This window comes from Melospiza georgiana, chromosome 1 (assembly GCF_028018845.1).
Source record: "Melospiza georgiana isolate bMelGeo1 chromosome 1, bMelGeo1.pri, whole genome shotgun sequence".
Taxonomy (NCBI): domain Eukaryota; kingdom Metazoa; phylum Chordata; class Aves; order Passeriformes; family Passerellidae; genus Melospiza; species Melospiza georgiana.
In genome coordinates, this window is record NC_080430.1 from 121,418,118 (window position 1) to 121,445,696 (window position 27,579).

At 40.3% G+C, this 27,579-nt stretch overlaps 1 protein-coding gene across 8 annotated transcripts in view; it reads left to right on the top strand.

Annotated features, from left to right (window-relative positions):
* SULF1 (sulfatase 1) overlaps nucleotides 1-27,579 on the top strand; it is a 124,119-nt gene that overhangs the window by 81,987 nt on the left and 14,553 nt on the right. For all 8 annotated transcript variants that reach the window (XM_058033880.1, XM_058033933.1, XM_058033923.1 and 5 more), the window contains 6 exons: nucleotides 8,520-8,670; nucleotides 9,687-9,862; nucleotides 10,412-10,540; nucleotides 10,805-10,861; nucleotides 11,834-11,963; nucleotides 25,577-25,793. In XM_058033880.1, the coding sequence (XP_057889863.1) occupies nucleotides 8,520-8,670; nucleotides 9,687-9,862; nucleotides 10,412-10,540; nucleotides 10,805-10,861; nucleotides 11,834-11,963; nucleotides 25,577-25,793 (860 nt within the window). The remainder of the gene's footprint in view (nucleotides 1-8,519; nucleotides 8,671-9,686; nucleotides 9,863-10,411; nucleotides 10,541-10,804; nucleotides 10,862-11,833; nucleotides 11,964-25,576; nucleotides 25,794-27,579) is intronic.

Genomic DNA, 27,579 nt, shown 5'->3' on the forward strand with positions numbered 1-27,579 from the left:
AGTTACTGCATGAACTGCATGGATAAACTGATCACTGGTTGGGGCCAGAAAGAGATTTGCTGTTCATGGCACATGGTTACATTTTTGTTGTTTTGCATCTTTTATCCTCTTACTGACTGCTACTTTTCAGATATGCCAGTTTCCCTGACCTTATAATCTTATATTCTCCATGATCCCACATTCCTGAGACCAGACTTTGCAAGAAATGCAAACCAGTCAGCAATATTTATAGTTACTTAGATATTCAGAGTAGTTTCTACCCATATAGGGAACTAATGAAGTTGAGATTTTAGTTGATAAATAAGGTAGACATGAATACATGAAACCTTTTATATTGGATTGTATGGAAGAATGTTCTCAGTCCTGAATTATGTGCTCCGGCAGAAAGTAGCGGGGAACAATGGTGGAGCAAAGGGGAAAGTAAAACCAAATTTTTTCTGCTGTTTTTCTAGCTTCTGAAAATCATGAGTTTAGGTGAAGCATCCAAGTCAGTGTGCCCCATTCCCTTTGCATTGGTTTAATCTCTTTTTAAACTCTGGTGGCAGCCCCACGATCCTGTGGCAACAAGTTCCACAGTATCACTTTGTGCTCTCGGGACAAAGGGCCACTTTTTGTTTCCTTCTAAAACCTGGAGCTTCATTATGCCACCTGTGTCCCTTACTTCCCATTCTGTGAAGAGTAATGAATAGTCACTATATCAAATTGAAAGGATTTCTCCCATGTCTCCTTTCAATTGCCGCTTTTCACCGCGAGAGAGTTATATCTATTTGTTCTCACTCCATTCAGCAGATTGTCTCCCATTTAGTGGCACAGACTGCCTGGCCTCAGGCAAGCCATCCTGCCTGCTGGGGGACTATCCATCATACAGGAGGGCAGGATCCAAACTGCTTCCGCTTAGCTGTGGGGACCGTGTCTGGGAGAAAAGCACTGAATCATTGTATCTCACCCTACCTCTCCCCAGGCCAAAGCGACTCATTTTAGGCTCCTTGCTCCCTTCTGACAAGCGCTTGTAGGAACTTGCTTTGGTTTATCATGCTCTTGACACTGTGCTGCTTGGTGTTTTCAGCCTGCTTGTTTTCTAGCTTGTGCTGGTAGAACAAAAGGCTTTAGTTAGTCTCCAAATTTTTAACTGCCTCTCCCCCTTATATACAGGTTACATGTCACCTGCAAAGATTAAGCAAAATTCTAGCTAAAATTAATTTTTATTTTTGTGGACTCTTGGGGTCTAAATACCTTGCTCTGCTGGGCTACTTGTGAGAGAACTCAGCTGTGCTTCTTCTTTTCTTCTGGTGTTGTTGATTTCTTGGCAAGCTTCTTGCGAAGAGTTTTTTTCTCTAATGACCTCAAGAGATCCTTGCTGGCTTGTTTTGTGTTTCTTATTGCACTGACTGACTGCATGTGTTAAAGTTCAGTCTGCAGACTGAGAAATGAGACAAATTGAAGATAAACTGCTAATTTGGGTTTGGGTGGCTGAAGATTCCAACTGATTTCTCTATCAAAAATATGAGCAACGTGCTCTGAAAGATATGAGAAATTCAGTTCACACAGAAATACTGTGTTCTCTATGAAAACAGAACAAGAACAATAAAATCCCTCCTGCCAAGGTTTGTGTAATTTGAACATTTAACCCTTAGGTTTTCTTCCTTGGTGGTCAAGGGCCATTGAATCTCTTTCCTTCTGACCTTGGGTGACAGCCATCTGACCTTGGATTTTGTTTTTTAAAATGTAGTTGCTGTGTCATGTTACTGTAACGCCTACCTCCAACAAAGAAGGGAAACCAGGTCAAAAGCTGCTTGCTGGCTTAACAAACTGAGATGCGAGGTTATACCTACAAACCAAGGATTAAGATAGCCTGTCAACCACATGTAAGAAGTTTTGCTTAAGAGAACAGTAGCTGAAGTAGACTCTTAAATTACATGATGTCTCTTTGCTGGTAAATTGCCGCTAAAGATTGAAATGTTGCCTCCATAAATTAAAACAAAACAAAATAAAATCAACATCAAAAAAACAGCCCAAAAGTTTGTTTAGAAAAGTTTTCCATTGGCACATATAAAGAAGGGAGTGGCCACAGCAGGAAATACTCCAGTTCAGGGAGAGCTCTGCCCTCAAGTGTGGGCGTCTATCGGTCTCATTTCCTCGCTTATCAACATGGGAAGAATTAAATCAAATGAATGCAGCAGCAAAGTCCTTAAGATTTATGAAAAATACATCAAAGACAAAAAGAAAATTAAGAATTACATGCCATAATTATGTTACAGTCCTGTCCTCCTCAGCACAAACAGGCTCTAGAGTGACATGGAAAGTCTTACAAAGACAAGAACAGTAATAATGTGTATACTGTTTGCTTATTAAGTGATTTCTGTTAATTCTTATTAACTCCAGTTTAAAATCAAACACAAACTATATCGTATGGGAAGCAGCAGACTCTTCATTGTTTTTAAGCATCCATTTTCCCCTCCCAATCGCCCACTTCTCTCCATAATGTAAGTCCTATTTCTGACATCTAAAAATATTTCTGAAGGTTTATCCTGGCTGCTATCACCATAATAAGTGAAATATTTTCTGAAAATAAATCATACTAATGCATGTACTCTAACTATCCCCAGACATTATTTCTGTGAGAGAAAATGGGACTAGAGAAGATGTACTAGATGAAAGCAATACATGGATTTTTGCTGTGGTAATGAACATCATCTGTTAGGGAGCAGGGTTGTTAGACCTTTGGAAACATTGTTGTTGAATATGAAGTTATGTTACAGGACAATCTTGTTTCATCAGACAGCTGAGCTGGAAAGCTTTGACTCAAAGGATGCTCTGATGAAAGCCTGAATTATCTGTTATACTCAGAGCCTCTGGCACTTTAACTTCCCTTTACCTTCCAGTGTGAACCACTCTTAGGGGAACTGTGAATCAGACCTAGGCTGTTTATAAGCTGTCAAGTAAACAAACATTAGAAGCAAAAATCCGCAGGAGGCAGGTTTACTGAAGAATGTAAAAAATGGAAATCTGAACCACTGCTGGCTGTGCTGAGTTGAAATACTTGGGCTGGCAGGAGGACTCACAGCTAGATTTTATGACTACCTGGAAGCAATCCCATTGCCAAGCTAGAAACATTAGGAGGAGCAGATAGAAATGAAATCTGATCTATCTTGAACTAGATGAGAAAACTTCACAAGCTAAGAAAAGGTAGGTGATATGAAAGGCAGAAGTTTATGCTTCCATTTAAAGATCATATGAAGGGTGCTGATACAGCGGGTGTGTAGGTCTGCAGTAGTGAAGCATAAAAAGAAACGTTGCAGCTCTGGATCCCCAGAGCAATGAGTTTGGGGTGTGAGGTGGCTGCATCCGGAACCACTGAGGCCGAGCCTCAAACATCTGTCAGTAACAATGGCTCATGCTGTAATGAGGACGTGTGGCCATTAGTGTGGGACCGTGCATTTGCATCAGTAATGAGTCTGGACATGTCAGTGTGCAGTGTCACTGCTGGCCCGAGGTCTGCTTGGACTCCTGCCTTAGAGATAAGTGATCACAATCATCACGCGCGTCATTGTGAGTGCGATTTTAAAGACAAGACAAGAAGAAATGCTGTGAAATAGAAGTGTAAGTAATATTCTAGTTGCACAATTCTGCAGGAGCAACAAATGATGTTTCCTAAATGAAAAAGGTGTTATATTTAACAGGCAACAACTGTTTCACTTCTTTGTTCTAAAGTGTAGCAGTTGTGTTACACTCGGGGAGTGAAACTTTCATACCCCACATACACAGATCTATAAATATCACTGGGTTTAAAAGAGCCCCATTTTAAAAGGCAGAAAAAGCAGCCCCAGAGTGGTGAAATTCAACTTCACATTAATAATAATAATAATGGCCATTGGTTGTGGGTTTGTTTTTGTGGTTTTTTTTTACTTTTAATTTTGCCCAAAACCTAGGCTTCCTGCTTTCCAAGAACAGTGTCTAAACCTGGAAGTCTACTTTCCCTGGAAAAAAAGAATTTGCTTCCTTTGTTTATTTTCACTTGAAGAAACATGACCACTTATGCCATGTTTGCTAATCATGCTTCAAAGAATAATAGAAGTGCTAATTCTGTACAGAAACTATTAATTTTTCTCAATCAGTTTTACCAAAGGTATTGCTTTAAAATGTTGTTGACTTTTATTTTTATGAAATGAAAATGTTCTTTTGGTATCTATGGACTGTATTATTTTCACTAACTGGAGGACTCACAATCCAAACAGAAGATTAGCCAAACCCTTTTGGACCAAACCCCCTGAGAACTTTATGGAATTATTCAAACCCAACATTTTTAGGCAGTATTTTTGTGAACATAATTTCTTTTGTTGAATAGAAACAGAAGGGAATTATGAGGTTGTAAATAGGGGCAAACACAGATTTTTACTATGAGCAATTGAACAAATATTTGGAAACATACTTGTTTCTCTCCACATTGTCCCATCTGTTAGAGACGTATATATTTAGATTAATTTTTTAGAAAGCAAATGTTAATTTAAAGTTGTACTAAATTCTTGAAGCTCTTAAGACATTCTGTACTCTCCCAATCCTTTCTTAACTATAAAATATCTTTTTGTAGTAATGCACAATGGCTGTATTCCATTTATTTCATTGAATATGACAATTCAGTTCAATTACTAGTAGAAGCTAGTGAAATTTGGTTTTGAATTATTTGTTTGGAGACCCCATTTTAATAGATTCTCAAGTACAAGCATCCATTTTTTGGATTGTTGGTTATTTTTATTGTTTCTTGCCTAAACTGAAGTTATTGTGGTACCTTAAAAGCCAAATAAGATGCATTCTTAATTTAGAAGTTCAAATTTAAACGTATGAATATAGTAAATGTGTTGTCAGATAGAGTTACTGAGGCCTTTTGGTTACATCAGTGACTGCTAATACTGCTCCTTTTCTCTCAACATAAGTATCTACTTGAACTGATGTTTACAGACAAATTATAGATTTTGTGGATAATATTTTTTTAAATGCACTAATGCTTATGAATTTTTATTCCTTCCGTAGTCTATAGATCACTTGATTATCGCTGCAAATTTCTCTCTAAACTTATTCACATAGGTGACTGATCACTAAATCTCAGGATGAAATGTTCTCATTATGAGTATGCTTTTACGGAAAAGTGCCTATGCTCAGCATTTTTTATTGTTACATAACAATTGGAATTTTTTTGTTAGTTTAACTGAGGGTATCAATTCAAAATATTATGAATTTAATGTTTTCCAGTGCCAGAACAGATCTCTTAGGGAGTGCCAAGTGCTCTCTATGTATTAAGTTCCTCACAGTATGTGTTGGACAAATAAAAGTGAGCAACAGACCAATCTAGATTTGCCCAAGTTAATATATTCTACAAGAATGACAAGTACTACAGCAGCAACTTGCTAGACTTAGAGGCCATGGATAACCTGAAAATAATGGGCTACCTAGCACTGTGTGCTGATCACGGGTCAGCTAATGTACTCAGCACAAGATGGACTCCACAACTGAGAGGAGGCCATGGAGGCCTTCTTTTCTTATGGAAGACATGGCACATATCTTCAATTTCAATCTTCCAGCGCAATGAGGAATCAAGGTATTGTAGATGTCAGTGATACTTTATAGCAGCGCATGTCAATACAGTGCAAAACTGTTCTCAAAATTGCAAGAATGGAAACAGTGGCACACCATGCCATAATGACTTTCAAGGACTTATAACTACTTATAACATTTAACTGATATCTCCAACTGTTTCAAGAAAAAATGTTACGGTAAAAAATTAACACTGACCAGGAAAAGCTCTGTCTACATGGAAAAGTTTTCAGAAGTCAGCAGTATTCTCCCTAAGATTTACCTCTGCAGTGTTTGGTTGGTTGGTTGATTGGTTAAATTTATACCAAAAAAAAAAAAAAAAAAGGTAGATAAATTTGAGGGCAATGTCAGATCTTGTGCCTGGTAACCAGTGCCATTCTGGTGGATTTCTAAAAGGCCTAGCAAACAGGGGTAGACAGGGAACACGTACAAGGTGCGGGATTTTGGAATTGCTTTCCACGTCTTCCTTAGTACTCTTTCTCCAACATTATGAAACCCTGATTCACATTTATCCATCAGCCAGTGACATTGGATATTTCACAGAAGGTTCCTGTTCCTTGAATTGCCTGGGAGGAAAATTCTGCTCTGTCTCTGCCTGCTGCATTCTCACCCAGAAAATTCAAAATGCATTTGGAAAGTGTCTGTGAAAGGTTTTAACTGCCCTGCTAAACCCTTGAGTGCTGCTTTTTAAAACTATCCATTATGTGGAGGAGGCTGCTCACAATAGCCTGGGAACACAAGACCTGAGCCTGCTTCAGCAGCTGGCTCTCCTTCCTGGCACAGCAGCAGGCTGTCACCGCACTGCTCTCAGCCACCTCATCCCTCTGGGCCTGGGGCACTCAGGACCCCACTGGAAAAAAAACAGCGTTTTACTAGGAGATGCTGATTAATCAAAAATGAACTCTTTCATGGGAAAACATCTTGTCTGACAGACTTCCAAGGAAACAGAGAAAAATTTGCACTGAAAGTATCCTTCTTGTCTGTTGGATAACTGATAAAGGGTAGGTGACAGAATTCCTAAGGATTGCTTCTTCAAGGGTCTCTCTCTGCTAGGACTGCTGGCTAGCCAGCAATACAGAGGGCTGTACTCCTGACATACATCTTACTAATATTATGACAGTGTTCATTTTAAAAATCAGACTTCAACCATGGGAAATTATAAAAACTATGACTTTTCAACATGAAATAAAAGATTTTTCAACAGAAAAGGAATTCTAGTTTATGCTTGTCTTTGCTCAGTAGGGAGCTAACCTTTTCATACTTCTTAATCTCTGTCCAAGTCCCATGATACTGTTGCATCACTTATCTTTTCCCTTGAGACTAATGATTAAGTAGGTTAGTCAAAACTTGCTGTGTGTACTAAAGGCATACTTCTCAAATTCTACCTAACTTCTCAATTAATGCTCTCCAGTTAGAATGTGGACTCCACAAATTTATTGCAGTTGACTATCAGTTTACTATGTTATCCTTTCAGCTGATTTTTTTCCTCAGAATATGTAGTTAAAGGTTATACATATGATATCTGATATAAAAATCAACTGCTTCCACCATTCTGGGATCACATACAGCCATGTAAAGAAAAATGAAACCTATCTGAAGGACTGGTCTATGACTCTAAGTAATACAGTATTCTGATATTGTTCATTTTAAGAAAAGACAACTACACATACATATTTCAGTGGGGAAAATGTACCTTTTGTTAACACACGTTATAATTTTCAGTACCTAAACAGCAAATTAATATTGAATTTCATTTTTCTTGTAAACTGAAAAGAGAATAAAAAGAATCAAATTAATCTAATCACCCAATACTATTTTTTTCACTTTATGTTTAATTTTCAAATGTAATGCTGCTGTTCATGTATCATGTACTGCAGTGTACTAGAAACAGGAGAGAAATAAAGCCCGAAGAATTTAATGAAAATGACAAAGCCTAGATTCTTTCTTTCTAGAGAAGGGAACTGCTCATATGTAGGTGAAACCATTATGGGAAATGGATATTGCTTGTTTTCTCTTCACCTTGTAGTTGTCATGTATGCTAGGCATAAAAACAAGAATGATGGAGAGCTTTTGTAACATGTTTCTCTCTTGAGAAAATTTATTTGACACATTTTTTGCCACACATTTTCTCCCAAGGTGATATCTCTGGGAAAATATTCTTGTTTCTTATAGGATATCTTTCAAAAATACACTGGCTGTGGATAGAACACCACTCCTAAATATTTCTTTTGATGTTTGTGCAAACTCCTAAAGCATCATTGTTTGCTTTAGATAGGACTCTGTGCCATACTTTTTCTTAGTGCTAATAGCAACAGCGGTGTTAGGTCATTTTTGTTGTCATGATTAATTTTATGCTTGTAATGCACTGTGCTTTGCACTCACATTGAAAATAATACTTCAACAGCATTTAGTGTAGAACTAACTGTAACACTGGTGGTGTTCTTTATGCTGACTACTAAATTTCTTTACCCCACTGCAAAATACCTTTCTTTCACTTTTATTTAAAGGTAATTTCTCTACTGAAGTACCAGGGCAATATACCTTAATATTAAGTAAGCAGTCTTTTGCATCTCTAACTTCCTTAATTTTTCTTAGCTGTACAGGATGCACCATTCAGATAAGCCTTTTTAATAAGTACAGGTTTGTTTGAGAAATAGATTTTGTCAAACCCCAAATATTAATGTGGAACTTGTAGTGGTCTTTGAGTCTGAGAAAGCTTGGAAAGCAAGTGGTTAAAATATTTTGAGGAGGTGATACATGACCCAATGAATCTGGAAAGCCACTGAAGTGATGTTTGTGGATATTTGTCAGATACCACATGGAATTTGTGATTTAACTGTTTGTTGGCTATTTCTGTGTTGGAGGAGTTCCCACCTCCCTCTGATGCCTGTCACGCTGCACAGCTTCTGAGATCTGTTCTTTTCCTCCAGCACTCCCAGCTATAACTATGCACCAAACATGGATAAGCACTGGATTATGCAGTACACAGGGCCCATGCTGCCAATCCACATGGAGTTTACCAACGTCCTGCAGCGCAAAAGACTTCAGACCCTGATGTCAGTTGACGACTCTATGGAAAGAGTGAGTGCAAGAAACTGCTGTTACAGCAGTTGACAATCTTGTTAGTCGGTAACAAAATTTAATTAATTCATTCTTTCTTTACCTTCACCAACCACATTCTGGGGAAAGTAATTGTACTATGAGGAATTACTCCACTTTTTCCCAGTGGAATTGATTTCTCGTTCTCTGCAACATGAGGCCAAGCTCCTGGCTTTCTTCTTTCAATTGCTGGGTCAAAAAAACAGTGGGCTTTTTTAAAGGGAAAAGTCACTGTGCCTAGTATAAAGCCTAGTATTAACAGAAGATGCATCACCTGTGTGTACACATGGATAGACACAGGTGCACACATGACAACTTGTATTCATTTCACACACTCCATTCACAGTTTATCCTTCAGCTGAAATCTGGGAACTGGCAAATCACAGCAACTCAGGTGTCAGTCTACAAGTGTTTGGAGAAGTTAGGCAATGCAGTGCACTGCTAATTATAGGTAACATGATACATGAACTATTAGGTTTACTTTGTATGACTTTTTGTTCCAAAATCAAGCACCATGACCAAAGATCTTCCCCTAGAGAGATTTCTTTAAACTTTAATAAAAATTTACAGCTTTTTCCCAAGCCCACAACTGTAAGGAATGGGAAAGTTGTGGACTAGCACAGTAAATCAAATCTTAGTACCTTTTCCCCTAAAGTTGTGGCAGACTTTTTTCACAAGCTGTGTGTGAGTACACAATGAATTTTTGACATACTAAGGCAACTACCCCATCATTACCGTATTTTCTCTATTCTAATTTTCTGGAGCTGTTTAATTGTCCCCCTCTGTCAAGTGTGAAATTGAACTGGTAGGTCGATTTTTTCACAGCACAGTAAAGGCAAGATGTACAAATGCCAGACCCCAGAATCTGTGTCAGCTATGTCATTGATGCCCTGTTTGGTCCTGTGTATTTAAGGGTTATAAATGATGGTTATACACGACTCTGCACAAAACGTGTTTTGCTACACTTAACTCGGAGTTCTTTCTGTGCTGGGTTGCAGTTACACCAAATGCTTGCAGAGATGGGAGAACTGGAGAATACCTACATTATTTACACTGCTGACCATGGATACCATATTGGGCAGTTCGGACTGGTCAAGGGGAAGTCAATGCCGTATGACTTTGATATTCGAGTTCCTTTCTTTATTCGTGGTCCAAGTGTGGAGCCGGGATCAGTGTACGTTCCCTTATGTCTCTAGCACAGCTGTTGAGCCTAATGTAAAATGTTTCTGAGAACATGTAATTATCACTTTGTCTAGTTTCATTTCATGAAGGATGCCCTATTATTGCAGAGCAATGAGTCTCATAAACAGACCGTTTTTTCACTTTGCATATTATGAATAAGTTATAATGCAGATGAGAAAACTGTAATGCATAGTCCTGTAGGGTTGGACTTGGGTTTTGCTTTTAAAAACTATGTGCTCATCTTTACTGCTCACTCTGTCATTTAGCATCATGCCCTCATTGTCAGTGAGATAAGAGCAGTGTTGCTGCTGCGCCTCCTTGTTTAATCGTGCTTAGCTTTTTCTTTGTGATGTCAGTCTGCAGTACTGGCCTATCGTTCTGAGCTGTAGACTTCAAAGGGGGTTTTCTAAACTTAGCACTTCTGTAGAGCTTTACATCTTCAAAGCCCTGATAAGCATTAATTATCATTCTATTTCCAAGAGAATGTGAAGACTTACACATTGAACACATGGCAACTATGACCTTTCCTGTTGATTTGCAGTGTGCCTCAGATAGTTCTGAATATTGATCTTGCTCCAACAATTCTGGATATAGCAGGCCTTGACACACCTCCAGATATGGATGGCAAATCTGTCCTAAAGCTTCTGGACTTGGAGAGACCAGGAAACAGGTGGGTCCCAGGATCCCTTTTTAGCCAGTTCAGAAGCAAACACCTAAGTAAATCAACAGCTGAGTGGAAAAACAGATTCTGTGAAAATGAGTTGTGTCATGGCAACGACCACAGCTTTCCCATTTCAAGAGTCTCTTAAGTAGTAGATCTATAAAATTGCGTGTATATATAAGTGGGGAGTTGTTTTTTTCAAAAATAATTTGTTAACACTTACACAGTGGTGTACTTCAGTGCCAGCAGTAAATGTCATTATTTTACTTTCAGGTTTCGAACAAACAAGAAGACCAAAATTTGGCGTGACACATTTCTAGTGGAAAGAGGGTAATTATTAGGGGCGAGAGAGTTTTGGGAGAGCCTGCCTGCTGGGAGTACTCCTTGTACATGCTTTACTTTCTCCTTCCTCTTCTTCCTTTTTATGGTCAGAGAAGCAGTAAATTTTGCAAGCAAACTGACAGGCATGACTTTTTTCCTACTTTCCCACCACTGCCTTTGCAATCTCCTGTGCTCCCAAATACCTTTCTCTGAAGAAATTTGAAAGCATGTTTTTCTGGTGATTCTCCTAGCCTCTTTCCCTAACACTGTGCTTGTTCCCACTTTTGTCATTATCCAAATCATTTTCTTCCCAAATCTCAGTTTCAAATCCAGCTGTGTAGAATCCTCTTATAAGCTAATTTTGTATTTTCCATAATGTATTAGAAGCATTCTTCATTTTTGTTCTAGCTAAGACTTATGTGTAATTGAGATTCGTGACTATAACTGCTCCTCTCTTTGCTGATAACTCCTTATACCCTCTTACCTTGCCAGTTGTTGCTGTGAAAATTTTCTCTGGGTAAAAACTTTACTGCAATTTCATTTTGGTACTTTATGACTTTACAGATTATGAAAACCTTGTCTGATGTATTACAAGGCAGTGCATGAAAGACACATCGTAATATGTAAGATACAGCCGAGTTTGTGCTGAGTATAAAAGTCCTGTTGTGTCTTCAGCTGTGTTTTCCAGCCAAGAAAGTATTGCTTCAAAGCTTTTTGTAAAAACCTACATTTATGAATCAATGGTGCTGAACTGTACCAGTTACACATATTTTAGCAGCACTTATTTATCTTCTGGCAATTTTCAGCCAGTCACCTGAGGCTTTTTTTCAGTATGTGACCTACATCGAAAGTCAGTAATAAAATTTGTGTATTTTTTCCCTGAGAAGACATAAACCTTCAAGTAGCTTCACTGTTCAAGTTAAATTCTTCCTTAGGGCTTAGAACAGTGTACCTAAAACACTCCACTTTATTTTTTTTAAGCAAATTTCTACGCAAGAAGGAGGAACCCAACAAAAACACTCAGCAGTCTAATCAACTACCAAAGTATGAGAGAGTAAAAGAATTATGCCAACAAGCAAGATACCAGACAGCCTGTGAACAACCAGGACAGGTAAGCCACAAGTAACTGCAGTTTTCTAGGTGTCACAGGGAAATACACATTTTACACTATGGGTCAAAAGAATTTGAAGAATATGGCTTTTGGAAGGTAACTAAAAGATCGCTGTTGTTAATATCTTCAGAGCAAAAGAAAACCAGACAAATTTCTCTAAGCAGTGGTCAAATTCAAGGTGTTGAAGACCTGGTCCTATATTTGTTGTCCTAGTACAGAGCTCATAGTAAAACTCCCATTGCCAAACATAACGTGAAATGACTACTTTTTCTTTGATCATGTGCATTGATAAATATGCAAGATAGTTCGGTAATAATTGTTAAAAAGGGAGAGAATCTTTCTGAGCTGTGAAAGCTTGGACTCACTGGGCTAGTTCAGAACTACCAAACAAACTGGATAGTCCTAAGGTTACAAATTAATTCATTTGCTGGGATGAACAACTGAACAGCACGCTTAGTAATCATCATCTTTTAGTATTTATTGAAACACTTTAAACAGAAGGGTCTCCTTGCCCAGAAACACTCCCTATTTCAGGTCACTGTAAGGAATCAGGCAGTGATACCCATACCCAAACATTACATTTTCTTCTTGCAGCCTTAGTGATTTCAGTATAACATCTGACTCTGATACAAAGGTCTAATTGCCTGCTCATAAATCCAGAAATTACTGCACCCTTGACTACTATGCTTACACCTGCATTTCTACAGTGCACGCACAGGAAGAGAGCTAAATTAAGTGATTCTGACTCCAAATTCTCTTCAATCCATCCTGAATTAATGCAATACCTATGGTTACATACGAAGATGGATTCACTGGGGAGGTGTGCATCCTTCTCATTGACACCACCTCCAAGCACGCTGAGGCACACGCTGGGGGCCCCAGGCAGTGCCTTGCGCCTGCCTTGCCGTCCCTGCAGTCCATCCCCGTCCGCGCACACCTCCCCGCAGAAGTGCGAGGTGATTTCTCCCAGGCAGGCTCTTGCGCTTTCCCTCAGATGTTTGCTGGGAGCGCTGCCGGCAGCCGAGGGCCTGGCTGAGCTCGGGGCCGGCTCTGCGGAGCGGAGCGAGGGCACAAAGGCCGCTCTGTGCCGGGCCGGGCCCGCTCGCTCCGCGCCACCCAGGGCGCCTGGCCGCGGGCAGGCCGCGCTCTGCCCGAGAGCCCGCCTGGGGAAAGGCTCCGGCCCTGCCCTGCCCCTTCGCCTCCTGTGGAGTGTAGGGTTACAGCAATTCTCGGTTAATCACAGATTGCACTGGATTAATGTTTCGGCTGTTACATCCTCGGCCGGGTCCTCTGTCACGGCTCTTACCTCGCACGTGCTCCTTAAATGCAGCCACTTTTGAAGGGATATACACAATATCGCAGTCTCACCCAAGGGCGAAGTTTTCAGGAGTTCAAGCACTGCTGTTGCAAACAGAGATTAAATTTGAAAATCTGAATGCTTTATAAAAACTAAAGGAGATCAGTGAAGTAATTTAGACTGTTAGACACTAAGATGTTAAATATTACATAACAAAATCTTGTCTTTGCAATTATTTCTTATATTTTTGCCTCTTATGCCAAAATCCAGGTTTGGAATAACTACTTTTCCGCATATGAATAGAAAAGGTTAAGTGTCCTGACTAGACATCACACCTGAAGCAGTAGGAAACCCTGCTCACAGGCCTGTTCCCAGCCCATGGCAGTAGATCCTTTTGGTGAATCCTACATTGGTGAATCCCGTATTCGTGAATCCAGTTTGATCAAAGGGTGAAGGAAGAAGAGCAGCAAGGAGGCTACAAAATCAATAGTGTTTGTAGTGGGTCTCCCACCTACAAACTCCCATCAAGGTCTTTTCAATGCTGAAGGTGTGTTGGCTGCAGGGATGGATGAAAGACAGTGCTGAGAACAATTTTTAGACACAGCCATTGGTTTGTACACATTATTTTCTTTAAAAAATAGACCAAGGCTATCCCTGTTACTTCCAACATCCTGAAGGCTTCCGGCAGGGGTGCTGAAGTTAAATATGCCCATGGAAAACTTCTGTTGGGCAGAGCATCGTGAGGCATGGAGCATCCTCTGGGCTTGTTCAGCCCGAGGGGCACAGACCCACTCCTCCCACTCCATCTGCCCTCATGCAGCCCTGGGAAACAAGGCCAGTTTCTCTCTCAAGGACAGACTACCTGTGGTGCTCACAGAAAAGCCAGCATAGAATAGGTAAAGTGTGAATTTAAAGACCAGCATTGGACTAATATTCAGTGAGGCGTTGCAATGTGAAATAAGAATCTGCAGGATTTTTTCTGTGTAGAGAAGTTCTTCAAATGAAAAAAGTTAGTAGTTAATAAATGTACCTTAGTCATGTGTTCCAATGTGCATTTCTGAGCCATCATAGTTTAATATGAGGTTCCTGCAGCAGATTTGCTCTAGTCATTTTGCACTTCTTAGAAAAGATAAAATATTGTTTTATCTTATGAGATTTGTTGGTTTCAATTACATAGGTGCATTTATAGATATGTGTTGATAGTTGATTTCAGTTACATAGGTGCATATATAGAAATAAAATCTTCATTTAAATTATGGTCGTTTATGATACTTCCTATATTTATTCTAATCAGTTGCAGTTAACATCAGTTAAATTAAAATTACTTTCATAAAATGAATGATTGCTGACAGATTCTAAAATAGTGAAATTACTGGTCTGTGGGAAACTGCTGCTAAATGTCTGAAACTAAGGATAAGCATTTGGGGAATTAATACACCACTAAAATCTTGCTCTTAATTTAAATTTACTCTAGTCAATACGTAGTTTATTTGAAAAGGAAAACACAAGGAAGCTGAAAGAGAAAAAAAAAATTCCTGTATTAAAATGAGGTGCGATCCTGAGATTTGCTAGTTCTAAAATCTCCAAGGCTGAGGTACTCAGGGTAATACTTGCTTCAGCTTATTTTCTCTTTAAAAGAAAGGAAAATAAAGGAACCTAGCACAATAATTTTTTAATCAAATATTTCAAAATTCTTTTATTTTTTTATGGCTAATGTATATCTGAAAATAGATAAACCTAAAAAAAAGGGGGGGGGGATTTTGAAGAGAAAATACTAAACATCTGTAAAATATAAATATAAAATACTTTCACTGTTAGTTTTTAATGTATTTAAATTTTCTAGCTCCATTGACTTGTTGCATCACTTCCATTGTAGATCACACTGTAGATCACTGTCCCCTTGCTGTTTTTACATAATCCCCTTTATGGGAGGACAGTTTCCAAGCGCTCACCCACCTCCTTGGGAACATCTCAGAAGGGAGATGTGCATGGGATGTGTTCACTCCTGAGTTGTTTCCAGCAGTCGCTGACGTGGGTCAGCAGTGAGCCCATGCCAAGGAGAGGAGCTCCTGCTGAGCTGCATTAGCAGGAGCACTGCTAACAGGTCGTGGGAAGTGAGCACTCGCCTCTCCCTGGTGCCTGTGGGCTGCACCTGGAATGCTGCATCCGGGCTGGGATCTCCAGCAGCAGTGGGACTTTGGTGCGCTGGAGCAAGTCCAGGGGAGGACCCCAGAGATGGGGTGGAGGTACTGAGAAGGGGCAGAAGTTTGTTTGGCCAGGGGAAGAGAAGGCAAAGGAAGAAGCTAATTGTTTCCTTTGATTAATCAATGGCTAATTAGAGAGAAGACAGACCCAGGTATGTCTTGGAGGCGCACAGCAAAAGGGCTATCAGTTAGAGACAAGTTGCATCAAGGGAAAGTGTAAAGAGCTGCGTGGAAAAAAGTGTTACTATAAATATGATTAAGAACTGGAGCCCAAAGAGGCTGTGGAAAGTCCACTCCAGGATACATCCAAACCTAATAATGTTGTTGCTTTGAGGAGGATGAACTAAATGATCTCCAGATGTTCCTTCAGTGCATGCTCTTAATATTTACTTGCTTAGTACCTGGCCTTGAGGATTTCATGTTTTCTTCTTCCTCCTCAACTTCATAACTTGGGAAGTGTTGTTAATTTAATGAACTTGTAAGTGAGTTATGGGTCACCTGCTCATGTCGTATTTTGGTATAGACTAGATTTCAGCCCCTGCCCTGCCCCAGCTGTTGATCTGTGCTCACCCAAAGCACAGACAGTCCTGTCACATCAGCCAGATTCACTCCCCTGGAAAACGGAGCAGGAGCTTGTGGGCTCCCTGCTCAGCTTGGGGCTTGGAGAGGGGTAGGCATTTCCTTTGTGTTCCCTCCACATCTCCACATGAGAGAATGCTCAAGAAATTGTGATGGGAACAGGAGGTTTTGTTCATAGTTCGTATGCCAAATTTGTCACCAGTTTACATGGTGTAACTTACTGAGGTCACCTGATTGAGCCCAGTTGGTTTAGCAGTGGATGCTGATGGGTTTTAACACTTTAATGGTTTGCAGGGTATTTTAATATTTCATTGATATATATTTACCTTATCAGTAATAAGCTACACCATACAGAAATATTGATTCATCTGCAGGGTTCATCTGCAGCACTCATCTGCAGCATAACTCTGCTTTTGTTTTAATATGGGGAACACTTGGTGTCAACTTGGTGTAATAAAGCTTTGTTAATTTTCCAACAGAGCAGAAAAAATAACATGTGAACAAATGTTTCTCTGGATTAATACAACCTTATCATGACACAAATCTCTTCTCAGCTTTCCACTGGAATGACCTGAGACAAGAATATATGTTAGTTCAGGAGGTTTAGAGGCAAGCTGCTCTTAAATCCTCCAGCAGGTTATTTTTCTTGAACTCATTCCATCTTCTCACTCATGAAATTTTTCTGGATACTTAGCAAATATCAAATAAAACCATGTTAACTGTGTTTTCATTTATACTTTTTCTTTCTCTCTTCCCTTACCTAAACGTGTAATTAAGGAGTTGAGTTAATTCATAAGTATTTATTCTTTTTCTCTCTGGTCTGAGTCATAGGAATTTTCCTAAGGCATAATTTTGACTTCTGGGACCTAACACTCTTTCCCAGATCACAGTTACCTTATGAGGTCTGGTGACTGATAGGCTGGATGTCTCCAGTGTACTGCTCAACCCATTATTTATAATCAGTATCAAATCCATAGCCAAATATGCATTTTCATCCTCTTAGAAAAATTACACAAACCACAATCTTTTTTTTTAAATTTTCCCAATAGGAAAAAAAAAAAAAAAAAAGAACCACCCTCCCACAATGAGGACTATGAAGCACTGGGTTTAACATTTCAGCTCTTAGATTGGATGACTCAGCAGCGAAACCCAGACATGGGTCTGTTTATTTTATGGGCATACATCTCCTACCATCTGCTCGACACTACCTGCCAGTTTGTGAACAGCAAAGGTCTGAAACTTGTAAAGATCCATGGCCTTCTGCCAGCTCCAATGAGCACTGACAGTGGGCAGAGCAGGAAAATGCATCGTGCTGCCCATGTTGGTATGGCACGCATGCACATGAGCTCACGCTGTGCTAGACAGGTACAACGGTGTAGCTGCACCTTCCCTGTGCCCGCTTTTCATGCGCCTCACCTTTAGAGATGCATAATATTGAGTGTCCTCCTGAGGAACTCTATCCCAAAACTACCCTGAGGAAATAATGTTTCATTTGGAGAAAATGCCTGAAGACTGTACAGTGAGATTTTTAGTTAGATTAGGTCTCAGTGTATTTTACCATGATCTGAGGTTTTACGGGTAGTCACTGGAGACATGTTGCTGAATCCAAACATCAGCTTTGTGGTAAATGTGCAAGATTCTTCTGGCTCTGATCCAAAAAGCATGTTCTGTAGCCTGTGCTCCTATTTTTCACGTATTTTGCACCCTCTAAAAACCTAGCATAAGAATTTAATTTTATTATTGATATTCATATTTATCAAATTATCATATCAGCATTCAGTCGAAAGAATATCTATTTGCCATACTGAAAGAACACTTGCCATCAATCAGCTCACAGATAATATTGTAAAGGAAATTAGAATGGGGCTTATTAGGTGTAGTCTGGTTTGGCTCGAGTATCTATGTTCTCATAAAATAAATATCACAGACCATACATTTGTATAGGTCAGCTTTATGACCAGCTGCAGAGTATGAATAAAAACACATACATTGGTAAGAGCTGGCCAGAAGTGTCAGATGGCTGGCCAGCCACTGACAGCCAGACCTTGAGCACCCACTAAAACCCAACTAAAATTATGCTATGGCATATTAACATCACTCATGGATTCTCCAGATTCCAGAACAACCTCCTGATACTTGCAGGAGTCAAAAAGCACTTGCTGATCAACCTGTTTTATCAGAGCATTGATTCAAAGCTGTCTCTTCTTTGCCATCTCCCCACTGATACCATCTTTTCTTAGTAATAATTCTGTGGAGTATCTATGCACAGGCTTAACTGGAAGCACATGTGTTTGGGACCAGTTATGTGCCTAAAACTAAGTGCATGCTTCATGCCCTTGGTGAACAGCCCTTGTAGCTGTTCCTCACTTTAGACCCTGCAGAGTCATCCCTCACAGCTGACAGAAACATGCCTGCAATTTAGTTGCTCAAGAATTCATAGGAATTGCCAGAAATTATGATACCTCTAGTTAAAATACCACTCTGTTTATGAGTTGAAACCAAATATGAAGATAAGTTCCTTTATCTGTAAAAATAATCTTTCAAGGCATGGTATTTCATATTTCAGCCTAAATAGTTCACATTTCAGCCTAAATATTTAAGTTTTTATCAAACAGAGAGCAGCTTTTCCCAGATTTGACAATCCTTTAAATTCAAGCAATACTTAATTGGATGTATGAAGCCTATTCTGGATAAAATCCAGAGATATTCCAGGAAGATTACTGGATTCACTGGTTTAATCTCTTTCAATGCACAACTGTGTTCAATATTTTCACTATCATCTTACTGGTGTTCTCTAACAGAAAGACCTTTATGGTAGAGTGGCACAGTTCTTAACAAAGCAAATTCTTTAAACCTCTATTAAAGTAACTCTCTGTACCAAAAATGTCTAGACAGAAAACACAGTTTATGCAAGAATTTTTTTTAACAATTGCTGTAGTACTCCTTTGAGGTTATCTTTTTGCAGAGTTTCCATTTTAAAGCATCTAGTGAAATGGAATATAAGCTAAGTCCTCTGCAAGTTAAATGTATATGACACAATAGTAACAGATTATTATTGATATTACTATTTATAGCTAAAGGATTAAATTTATCCTTTTCATTAGCTCCTATTTGTTTGCACCTGATAGTGAAAGTTTATTGGATAACAACAGAAGTCTCTTGATGTTGAGCTGTAACTACAGGCAAGTTAATAGATTTGGTAGAGAATGCTATGCAGGAGAAATATTTGCTGTCTTGACCTAGGTGCCTACATTTCTAGAGCTGGCCATGCAGTTCATGCATATTTTATAACTAGAGAACTGCTATAACTGTGACACTTAAAATCAATCTTGCCCATACAGCAAGAATGCAAAATTTTGTAGTCTGTAAAATTCCTGGGCAGTTTTCTCTTTCTTTCTTTTCATAAGCCTGTGGTGTAGCTCAAAATTGCTAATTTTTATATAGCTATTTCTGTTATCTAGTGATTAATTCCTTCATTCCATTTTTCTCCAGTTCCATCCCTGTGCCTTTATCTGAAAGTATTTCTAAAGCCTGTCATACATTTCTGCCCATCAGTTCTTGTAGGACAAACTTCTTCCCTATCTGTTGAACCACGACCATTGCATTTTTAGGAACACTTCTCAGGAGCTAAGGCTGTATGTAAATAACTGCCTTTGAATATATTCATGTTGTCAGACTCTGGAGCATGATCCAACAGAAAGTGGTTCATTTACGAGAGAGTGGTGCAAAACTTGGGATCTGCCATTACAGGCTGCATCTACTCAGCTCTAAAATGGAGGAGGAGATTTTTTTTCCCCACAAAAATGCAGCAATTCCAAATTTCCTGAGTGAACCTGGCAAACCATCCCTGTTAAACAGCTGCACTCATGTGCAATGTTGAAGTTCTGCTGAGATGAAACAACACAGATTAGTATTTCCAGGGGCATTTAGGAGCCTTGGTGAGGACCGGGGTTCAGTTCTGCTCTGTGAGGATGCACAGAGGACATGACCTTAACCAGCAAACATTTCTCAGTATTCAGGTCCAGTTCAGCACAAATGAACTGCTGCTGCTCTGCACTGTTTACCATAGACAACTAATTACAGGGTACTTTTCAATATGTTGTGTGACACGGCCTCTTCTAATGTCCCAGGGAAAGCAAAAGCAAGACAGCTCTGATTGCAGTAGCACAGCCCTGAGCCAGACTCCTTTTCCAGCATTATCACATCAAGTCCCCTGGCAGTCCCCCAGGTCTGGTTGCTGCTAATGAAGGAAAATGGTGCACACATATCCAGCCTGTGACGGTATTTCCATCTGTACTCTTTTCAAATTTAGAGAGTACCTTTCGAAACAGGAAAAAAGGGAAATGAGATCTTGAGGACATGTTTAAATTCATGAAGTCTTCATTTTTCAGTCCTTATCTTAACATTCCCTAGGCTGAGCAATAACACTCAAAGTCAGTCATACATTACAAAAATGAAAAAGCACCTGTAAAAATATTGCTGCTATGTTATATTTCCGGTTGCATGTTTTGCAGGGTTTCCTAAGTTTGTGATAAAATCTGACAAGGTATTTAACACTGACGTGTCTACTGCAAATACTAGGTGTTTACATTTCATAGAAACCTTTAGCTTGCCCACGGTTGGGACATTTTTCATGACTTGTCTAATTCGTTTCCCCTCTATATAAGGGAGCAGCAACTGTCTCAAATCCATCACAGTCTATTAACTGCACAAAGCTGATTGGAAGTCCTGCCTAAGTAGCTATTTACAGTGGAGCACATCACAATGATTCATTCTGAATATATACTTTTATGCCTTAATTATAATCAGTAATGAAATAGACTTAATTTTAAGGCTGTGGCACAACTAATTAATACCAGGAAATTGAGACCCCAGGTAGTTATGAAGACAATTGGTGTTGTCTTCCTTATGTAGCTGCAAGTCACAACTGGAGCCATGCCAGGTATCAAGGCAAAGCAAAGCCACCAAGGACAAACCACCCCTTTTACCCAGCCAATGTCCTACCCTTTGTCTTTGAAATGTCATCATGAGAACAAACCTCTGTCCCCAGAAGAAAGTACATCATGCTAGTGTCATTATCCAAGGAAAAGTTCCTGCTGCAGCACCGTTGCCTTTCTTGCCTCAACAATGAGGAACAGGCACAGGTTTAAACTTCAGGTTTGGCAGAGATTAAAGCAGCTCAACTTCTGAAGGATAGGATAGGATAGGATAGGATAGGATAGGATAGGATAGGATAGGATAGGATAGGATAGGATAGGATAGGATAGGATAGGATAGGATAGGATAGGATAGGATAGGATAGGATAGGATAGGATAGGATAGGTGTAGTGGTTTAACCCCAGCCAGCAACTAAGCCCACACAGCCACTCACTCTCTCCCGCACCAGTGGGATCAAATGGAGAATTGGAAGAGCAAAAGCTGGAAAACTCGTGGGTTGAGATAAAGTTTGATATGGAAAGGAAAAGCAGTGTACACAAGCAAAACAAGAGGCAATTCATTCACTCCTTCCCAGGGACAGGCAGTTTTTCAGCTACCTCTGGGAGAGCAGAACTCCATGACATGTAACAACGACTTGGGAAGACAAAGGTCATGACTCCAAATGTTCCCTTCTGCCCTAACTTTATATACTGAGTGTGATGTCCTACGGTCTGGAATATCCCTTAGGTCAGCTGGGGTTGCCTGTCCCAGCTGTGTCTCCTCCCAGTCCCCCAGCCATGCCCAGGCTCCTCACCAGCGTGGCAGCAGAAAAAGCAGAAAGGCCTTGGCTCTGTGTAAGCCCTGCTCAGCAATTAAAAAAACACCTCTATATTATCAACCCCATGTTCAGCACAAATCCAAAACAGCCCCATACCAGCCACTGTGAAGAAAATTAACTCTACCTCAGCCTAAATCAGCACAATAGGATAGGACAGAACTATTTCTGTTGGAAGGGATCTACAACAACCATTGAGCCTGACTGCCTGGCCACTTCCATGGTGTGTCATTAACAGTACTTTCCGAATGCCTTTTGAACATTGACAGGCTTGGGGCAACAACCCCATCTCCAGGAAGCCTGTACAGTGTTTGACCACTCTCTTGGTAAAGAAATGCATCCTAATGTGCAATCCAAACCTCCCCTGGCACAACTTTGAACCATTCCCACATGTCCTATCACTGAATCCACATCACCCTGATGGCTTTCCCTCCTCAGAGAGCTGTGAAGGAAATTACATTGCCCCTCAGGCTGTTTCTTTCAAACAAGACAAATCCAAAGTCCTTAACTGCTGGGTCCTTTGACACTTTTATCTCCCCTAAGCTCCTTTGCAATTTGCTGACGGGGCAGGGAAGGCACTGGGAAGAGCTGGCAGCCAGCACACACAGACCCAGCCAAGGCTCCAAGTGCATATGCAGAACAAACCCTGCTTGGTTCAGGGTGGCTGTAAGCTAGCAAAGCTCCTCCCAGTGGGCTAAGTTCCATCAGCTTTCAGGTGTGGGGTGTCAGGGCTCCACTGGTGTGGAAGCATTAAAGATCCTTTTTCACCTTTGCTTTCCCTCTGAACCTAAATTGAGGAGGAAAGTGAACTGAAGGCAGGGAGCTGAGGTGAGAGGGAAATAGTGGCTGGAGGGTAGGTGATGAAATGAGATGAAAGAAGGAAAAGATGAGTCAATGACAAGGAAAAAGGCTGACACAGATGAAGTTTCACAACATGACTGAAACAATATAACAGCTTGTTGCAGCCAGATGTCAGGAGCTTGGTTTTTTCTCTACTATTGGTTTAGAGTTTTAATTCTGAGTTAGTTCTCTTTTCTCCTACCAAGGTGAAAATAAACCAGTGCAAGGGTCCCTAAATCAACAGGCAGCTAGAAGCAAGGACTATCCTATATTCCTATGGCAACAGTGAATTGTTAGATTGTCTAAGGTGTCTTGTGAAATATCACTGTAAGAAAGAAGATAAACATGGGGAAAACAAGAAAACATACACAAATTAAAATTTTATGAAGCCACATTTAGCTTGTGTTAGCTAATGGGGTTATTTAATTGATGAAGAAATAGTGATCCAGAAACCAAAATTAATAGTCCTGACCTTCAAATAATAGTTTGTTATTCAAACTGGGAAAGAAGGTAGAAAACAGGGGATATGGCAGTGCATTCAGTCAGAATCTTCCTTTATGTGCATTAATGCATTTTATAGATCTAAAGATGAGCAGAAGAACCATTATGATTTAACTGCATAAGGCACGCTCAGTGTCTGATTGTGCTGGCATGGGCAGGGATTCAGGAAAGTTAGACTGAAAATTCCATCTTAGAACTCCAAAGCATCTTTATAATGACACTCTTTTTAAAGTAAAATTTTAAAAAGGAAAATAAAAGAGGAAATGAATCACATTTAATCCCTGTTTTAAATAGGGAACTATTATTGGCTTGTACTAGACACAGAGCGTGTTGTTTCAGCGTTAGTCATAATACTGTTAAAAATGATCTAAAAGGTTATTGAAGCCACTCCTACAACCTCTTGCTATGATTAGTGCAAAGAGACAAAGAGAATACTTATTCTACTTTAAAATGCTGCTTTTGAGACTCCTTAAAAGCTAGTGCCATATGTTTCTAAATGTAACACGTACCCAATAAAGACAGGAAATATAGTGGTGCAGTCAACTCTTATCCTGTAACAATCATCTCTTGCTGCAGAAGGAAGAGAGCACATGCTACGGGAGAGTAAAATCAGCAAAGCTTTACAGCTCTTGGACACCTTTTCTTGTAGAAAGTTACATTGTCACTTATAGATGTACCTTTACACTGAAAGTCTGGGCACAAGTGTAATTTCTCTGCCAGTTATTGGACTTGTTCAAATTAAGGTCCTTTTACACATGGCTTACTGTTCTGAGATCAGAGTCCTGCCAATCCACAGGAGGATCTCAGCATGGAATCCATCTTTAATTCAGCCCACATGTTAGGCCAGAGAGTGCTGTGGTTCTGACTCACATCAGCTCATTCCTCAGGTTATCAGGCCAGAAAATCTACCTGAGGCTCGGTTTTCTTTCTCCATTCTTCAGTCAGCGTGACAGCATCCCCAAAACAGTCCAGAGCAGCCATTAGTTAATGGAGCTTACTGAAATGTGCATGCTCTGATATTAGTGTCCATTTCAAAAATTAGATTGGCAACTCCATTAGGACCAGCATTCATCTGCCTTGTTATTATTAATGAGGCAAGAGAAAGCTACTTATGCTATTCAGTCATGGGAACCAAAAAAAGGACAGAGTACAGAGAAACTTTACTCAAACTGCAGCTAAAAGGTTCCAGTTACCAATAACATTACTGAGTTTTGTTCTTTGCAATATCCAGCCAAGCTTAGTGCTTTGTATGCAAACTCTGTTCATTGTGGCTTAAGATGAAAAAGTGAACAAAACTCACTGAGTAATAGTGATTTATGATTGCATTAAAATTATAAATAAACAGAGCTATTTCTAGTTCTACCTATTGTTATTCAGACTACTGCTGACTTAAAATCTTCACAGACGTCTTATTTTATATAGTGTATTGTGAATGCTATGTATGGCAAGCTTTGGGTGTGGGCAAAGGAGTTCTGATCTCTTTTGTTTTTAAATAACATTTAGGTTTTTTAAAACAGTATGATGTGGAAAGGAAATTAAACTCCCAGTTGTTTTTTAATTTGAAATGTGAAGGTGATGGGATCCACTGGAAAAATCCACCTGGAATCTTCCATCTGGTTCAGTGATGTTGATAATTAAGTCAGACAGATATTGTGCAGACAAACTGGAAAAAAAAACCTGTTTCCTTTCATTCTCCCACACTTGGTCTGATATTCAGCACACACACAATGCTTTTTACAGGTACTCCTTCCAGAGCTTTTCCTCCCAAGTCTCATACAAATCTCATGACTTATAACTACAAAGGAGTTTATCCAAGATAATTTCTTGTTTACTGTCCCTAAGGTTCTTCCCCTTGCTTGCACCTGCTGACTGTAGGGAATGCTTTATGTATTTTTCTGTAGATTACATCCACAATTTGTTCTTTTCTTTCCAAAACACTCTACAACTGAACCAGTTCTTCCTCATCCATGAATTGGGGATTGTTTTTATTTTTCCCTGAATCATGCTAGAAAAATCCAAGTCACAGAACAAAGTACTTTTTTTTTTCAAAGAAGAAAAAGGGTGGGTGACAACTGCCTTGCTACTATTCCTTGACTCAGTAAATTAAGACTTTTAAGTTGCTCTTTTCAGGGATATGTGTAGTATAGATACTCTTGATTGATATATATATGTGTGTTTGGTTTTTGTTGTTTTTTTTTTTAAACTGGATTATATGTTTTAGGCAGATTTGAGGTGATTTCATTCAAGCTTATGTTTTCCTCGTGTGAGAAAGACATTGTGGAGAATGTGCCTGAATTTTTGCCCTAAAATATTTTCCTTCTCAGTTTGCTATTTAAGGGACTGCTTAAATTTAAAAATAAATTTACCTGTCTCCTTTTACTGAAAGCAACAGGGGTTTGGAAGGCTGTTGGGAAATCACCTTCACGTCTCTCCCTTGCAGAAGTGGCAGTGCACAGAGGATGCTTCTGGCAAACTCCGAATCCACAAGTGCAAGGTGTCGAGCGACATCCTGGCCATCAGGAAGAGAACGCGCAGCCTCCACTCCCGGGGCTACGGCGGCAAAGACAAGGACTGCAACTGTGGAGACACTGATTACCGGAACAGCAGGGCCCAGAGGAAAAATCAAAGACAGTTCCTGAGAAACCCTAATGTGCAAAGTAAGTGTTACTTGATCTCTTGGACTCTGAGGCAGAGAGCAGGGGGAAATGGCTAGCAGAGCATTTTCCTACCAGTGTGCTCTTGCTTTCACCTTTGTGTCTCATGAAGACGTCCAGAATTGGTAGTTAGGTTCTGCATAATTGCCTCTGCAATAAGTACCTGAGGTGGGCCTAGAGCTGGAGAGGGAATTTCCAAGGTCATTTAGTGATAGGACTAGGGGAAATCACTTTAAACTTGGACAGAGTAGGTTTGGGTTAAATATTAGGAAGAAAATCAGTGCTGTGAGGGTTGTCCAAAGAAGGGGATGCCCCATCCCTGGATGTGTTCAAGGCCAGGTTGAGCAACCTGTTCTAGCGGCAAGTGTTCCTTCCCACGGCAGGGGTGCTGGAACTGGGTATTCTTCTCGGGCCTTTCCAACGCAAACCACTCTGTGATTGTAACAGCAGCAAGAACAACGATATTTATCCCTCGGATCAGGGCGAGGAGCAGCCTTTATGCTGCGGTGCGGCGCTGGTGGCGGTGATGCTCTGGTGCCACCTCTCGCACGGCTCACACACGACAGCCCCGCGGTGGTTCGGGCCGCTGCCTGCCGAGGTGGCCGCGGCAAGTGTTTTGTAGCATGGCTGAGGCTGAATTCACTCACTCGCAGTTTGGTGATGCCCGCACGCATCTGCGGCTGCTCTCGGACCCGAGCTCTGCCCGGCTCTCGCTGTCCCTGCCCTGCGCGTCCGCAGCGGGATCCCCGCAGGGACACACAGCGAGATCACAGTGTCCTCTAGTGGAGCGGGGGCTGAAGCGACTGTACAAGCGGGTTTTAGGACTGTAGTGCTTGTGCTTCTTTCTGCTAATGATTTCTACAAAAGAAGCCTGTTTGAAGAGACTGTTGTTTTAAATGGAGCACGATTTTTCTCCTCTCTGCCCAGCAATGCGAGTGAATTTCTGTAGCTGAAGCAATAGAAGCAGATTTTAGAATTTGTTGAAGAGCGGGCTGTGTTCTGCTCTTCAACGGGACAGTGCAAGACTGGGGAATAAAATAAAGATGGATCTTCAAAGCAAGATGTTAGTGAAGTTGTACGAGAAACAAAAGTTAGAAGGTGCTGCACAGATGTCTATGAACTAAAAACATAATGTCAGTATCATTCCAAATATTTCCTGATTTAAAGCCCCCCACACTGTGGATGTGAACAAGAATCCCTGGTATTCTTTGTACATTCAACCACAATATTTTCTGTCTTAAGTGGTCTCATTGTTTGGCCTAAATACTGTCCTGGTCTAATTTCTTCCATTTGTTTAGTACGACCTGAGGAACCTCACAGTGTGTACTGGCAGAGCTCTGCTGAAAAGTGTACATGCCACAGGCTGCCAGGGTGACTCTCAAACTGGGGAATGTTCCCTCAAGGGATATTTTTGTGGGGAGATGCCTTCTATGTACCTTGGAAAGAGGTGCTGCCAAGTCACCAGCAAGGGCTGAAAGGGGATTGTGAGTGGAACAAGTTACTTGGGGAGAGAAAGTAGGGGAAGGATGGAAAACATCTGAAGGAGGCATCAGAAAAAGTTGTTTTGTTATGCTTTAATTCTTTGCAACGTTCTTACATCTCTTCCTTTCTCTGCCTCCAAATCAGCCTTAACACTCCTCTGAGTAGAGTGGAGAAAGACTCATAGTGATGAAATATTTTGAAGGGAATTACTAATTCAGGCTTGTCTTCAGATGACACGTGCATGACGTGCCTATATATTCCATCCTTTCAGCCACTTGTTTGCTAAGCAGTGTGATCAGAGGCTGTC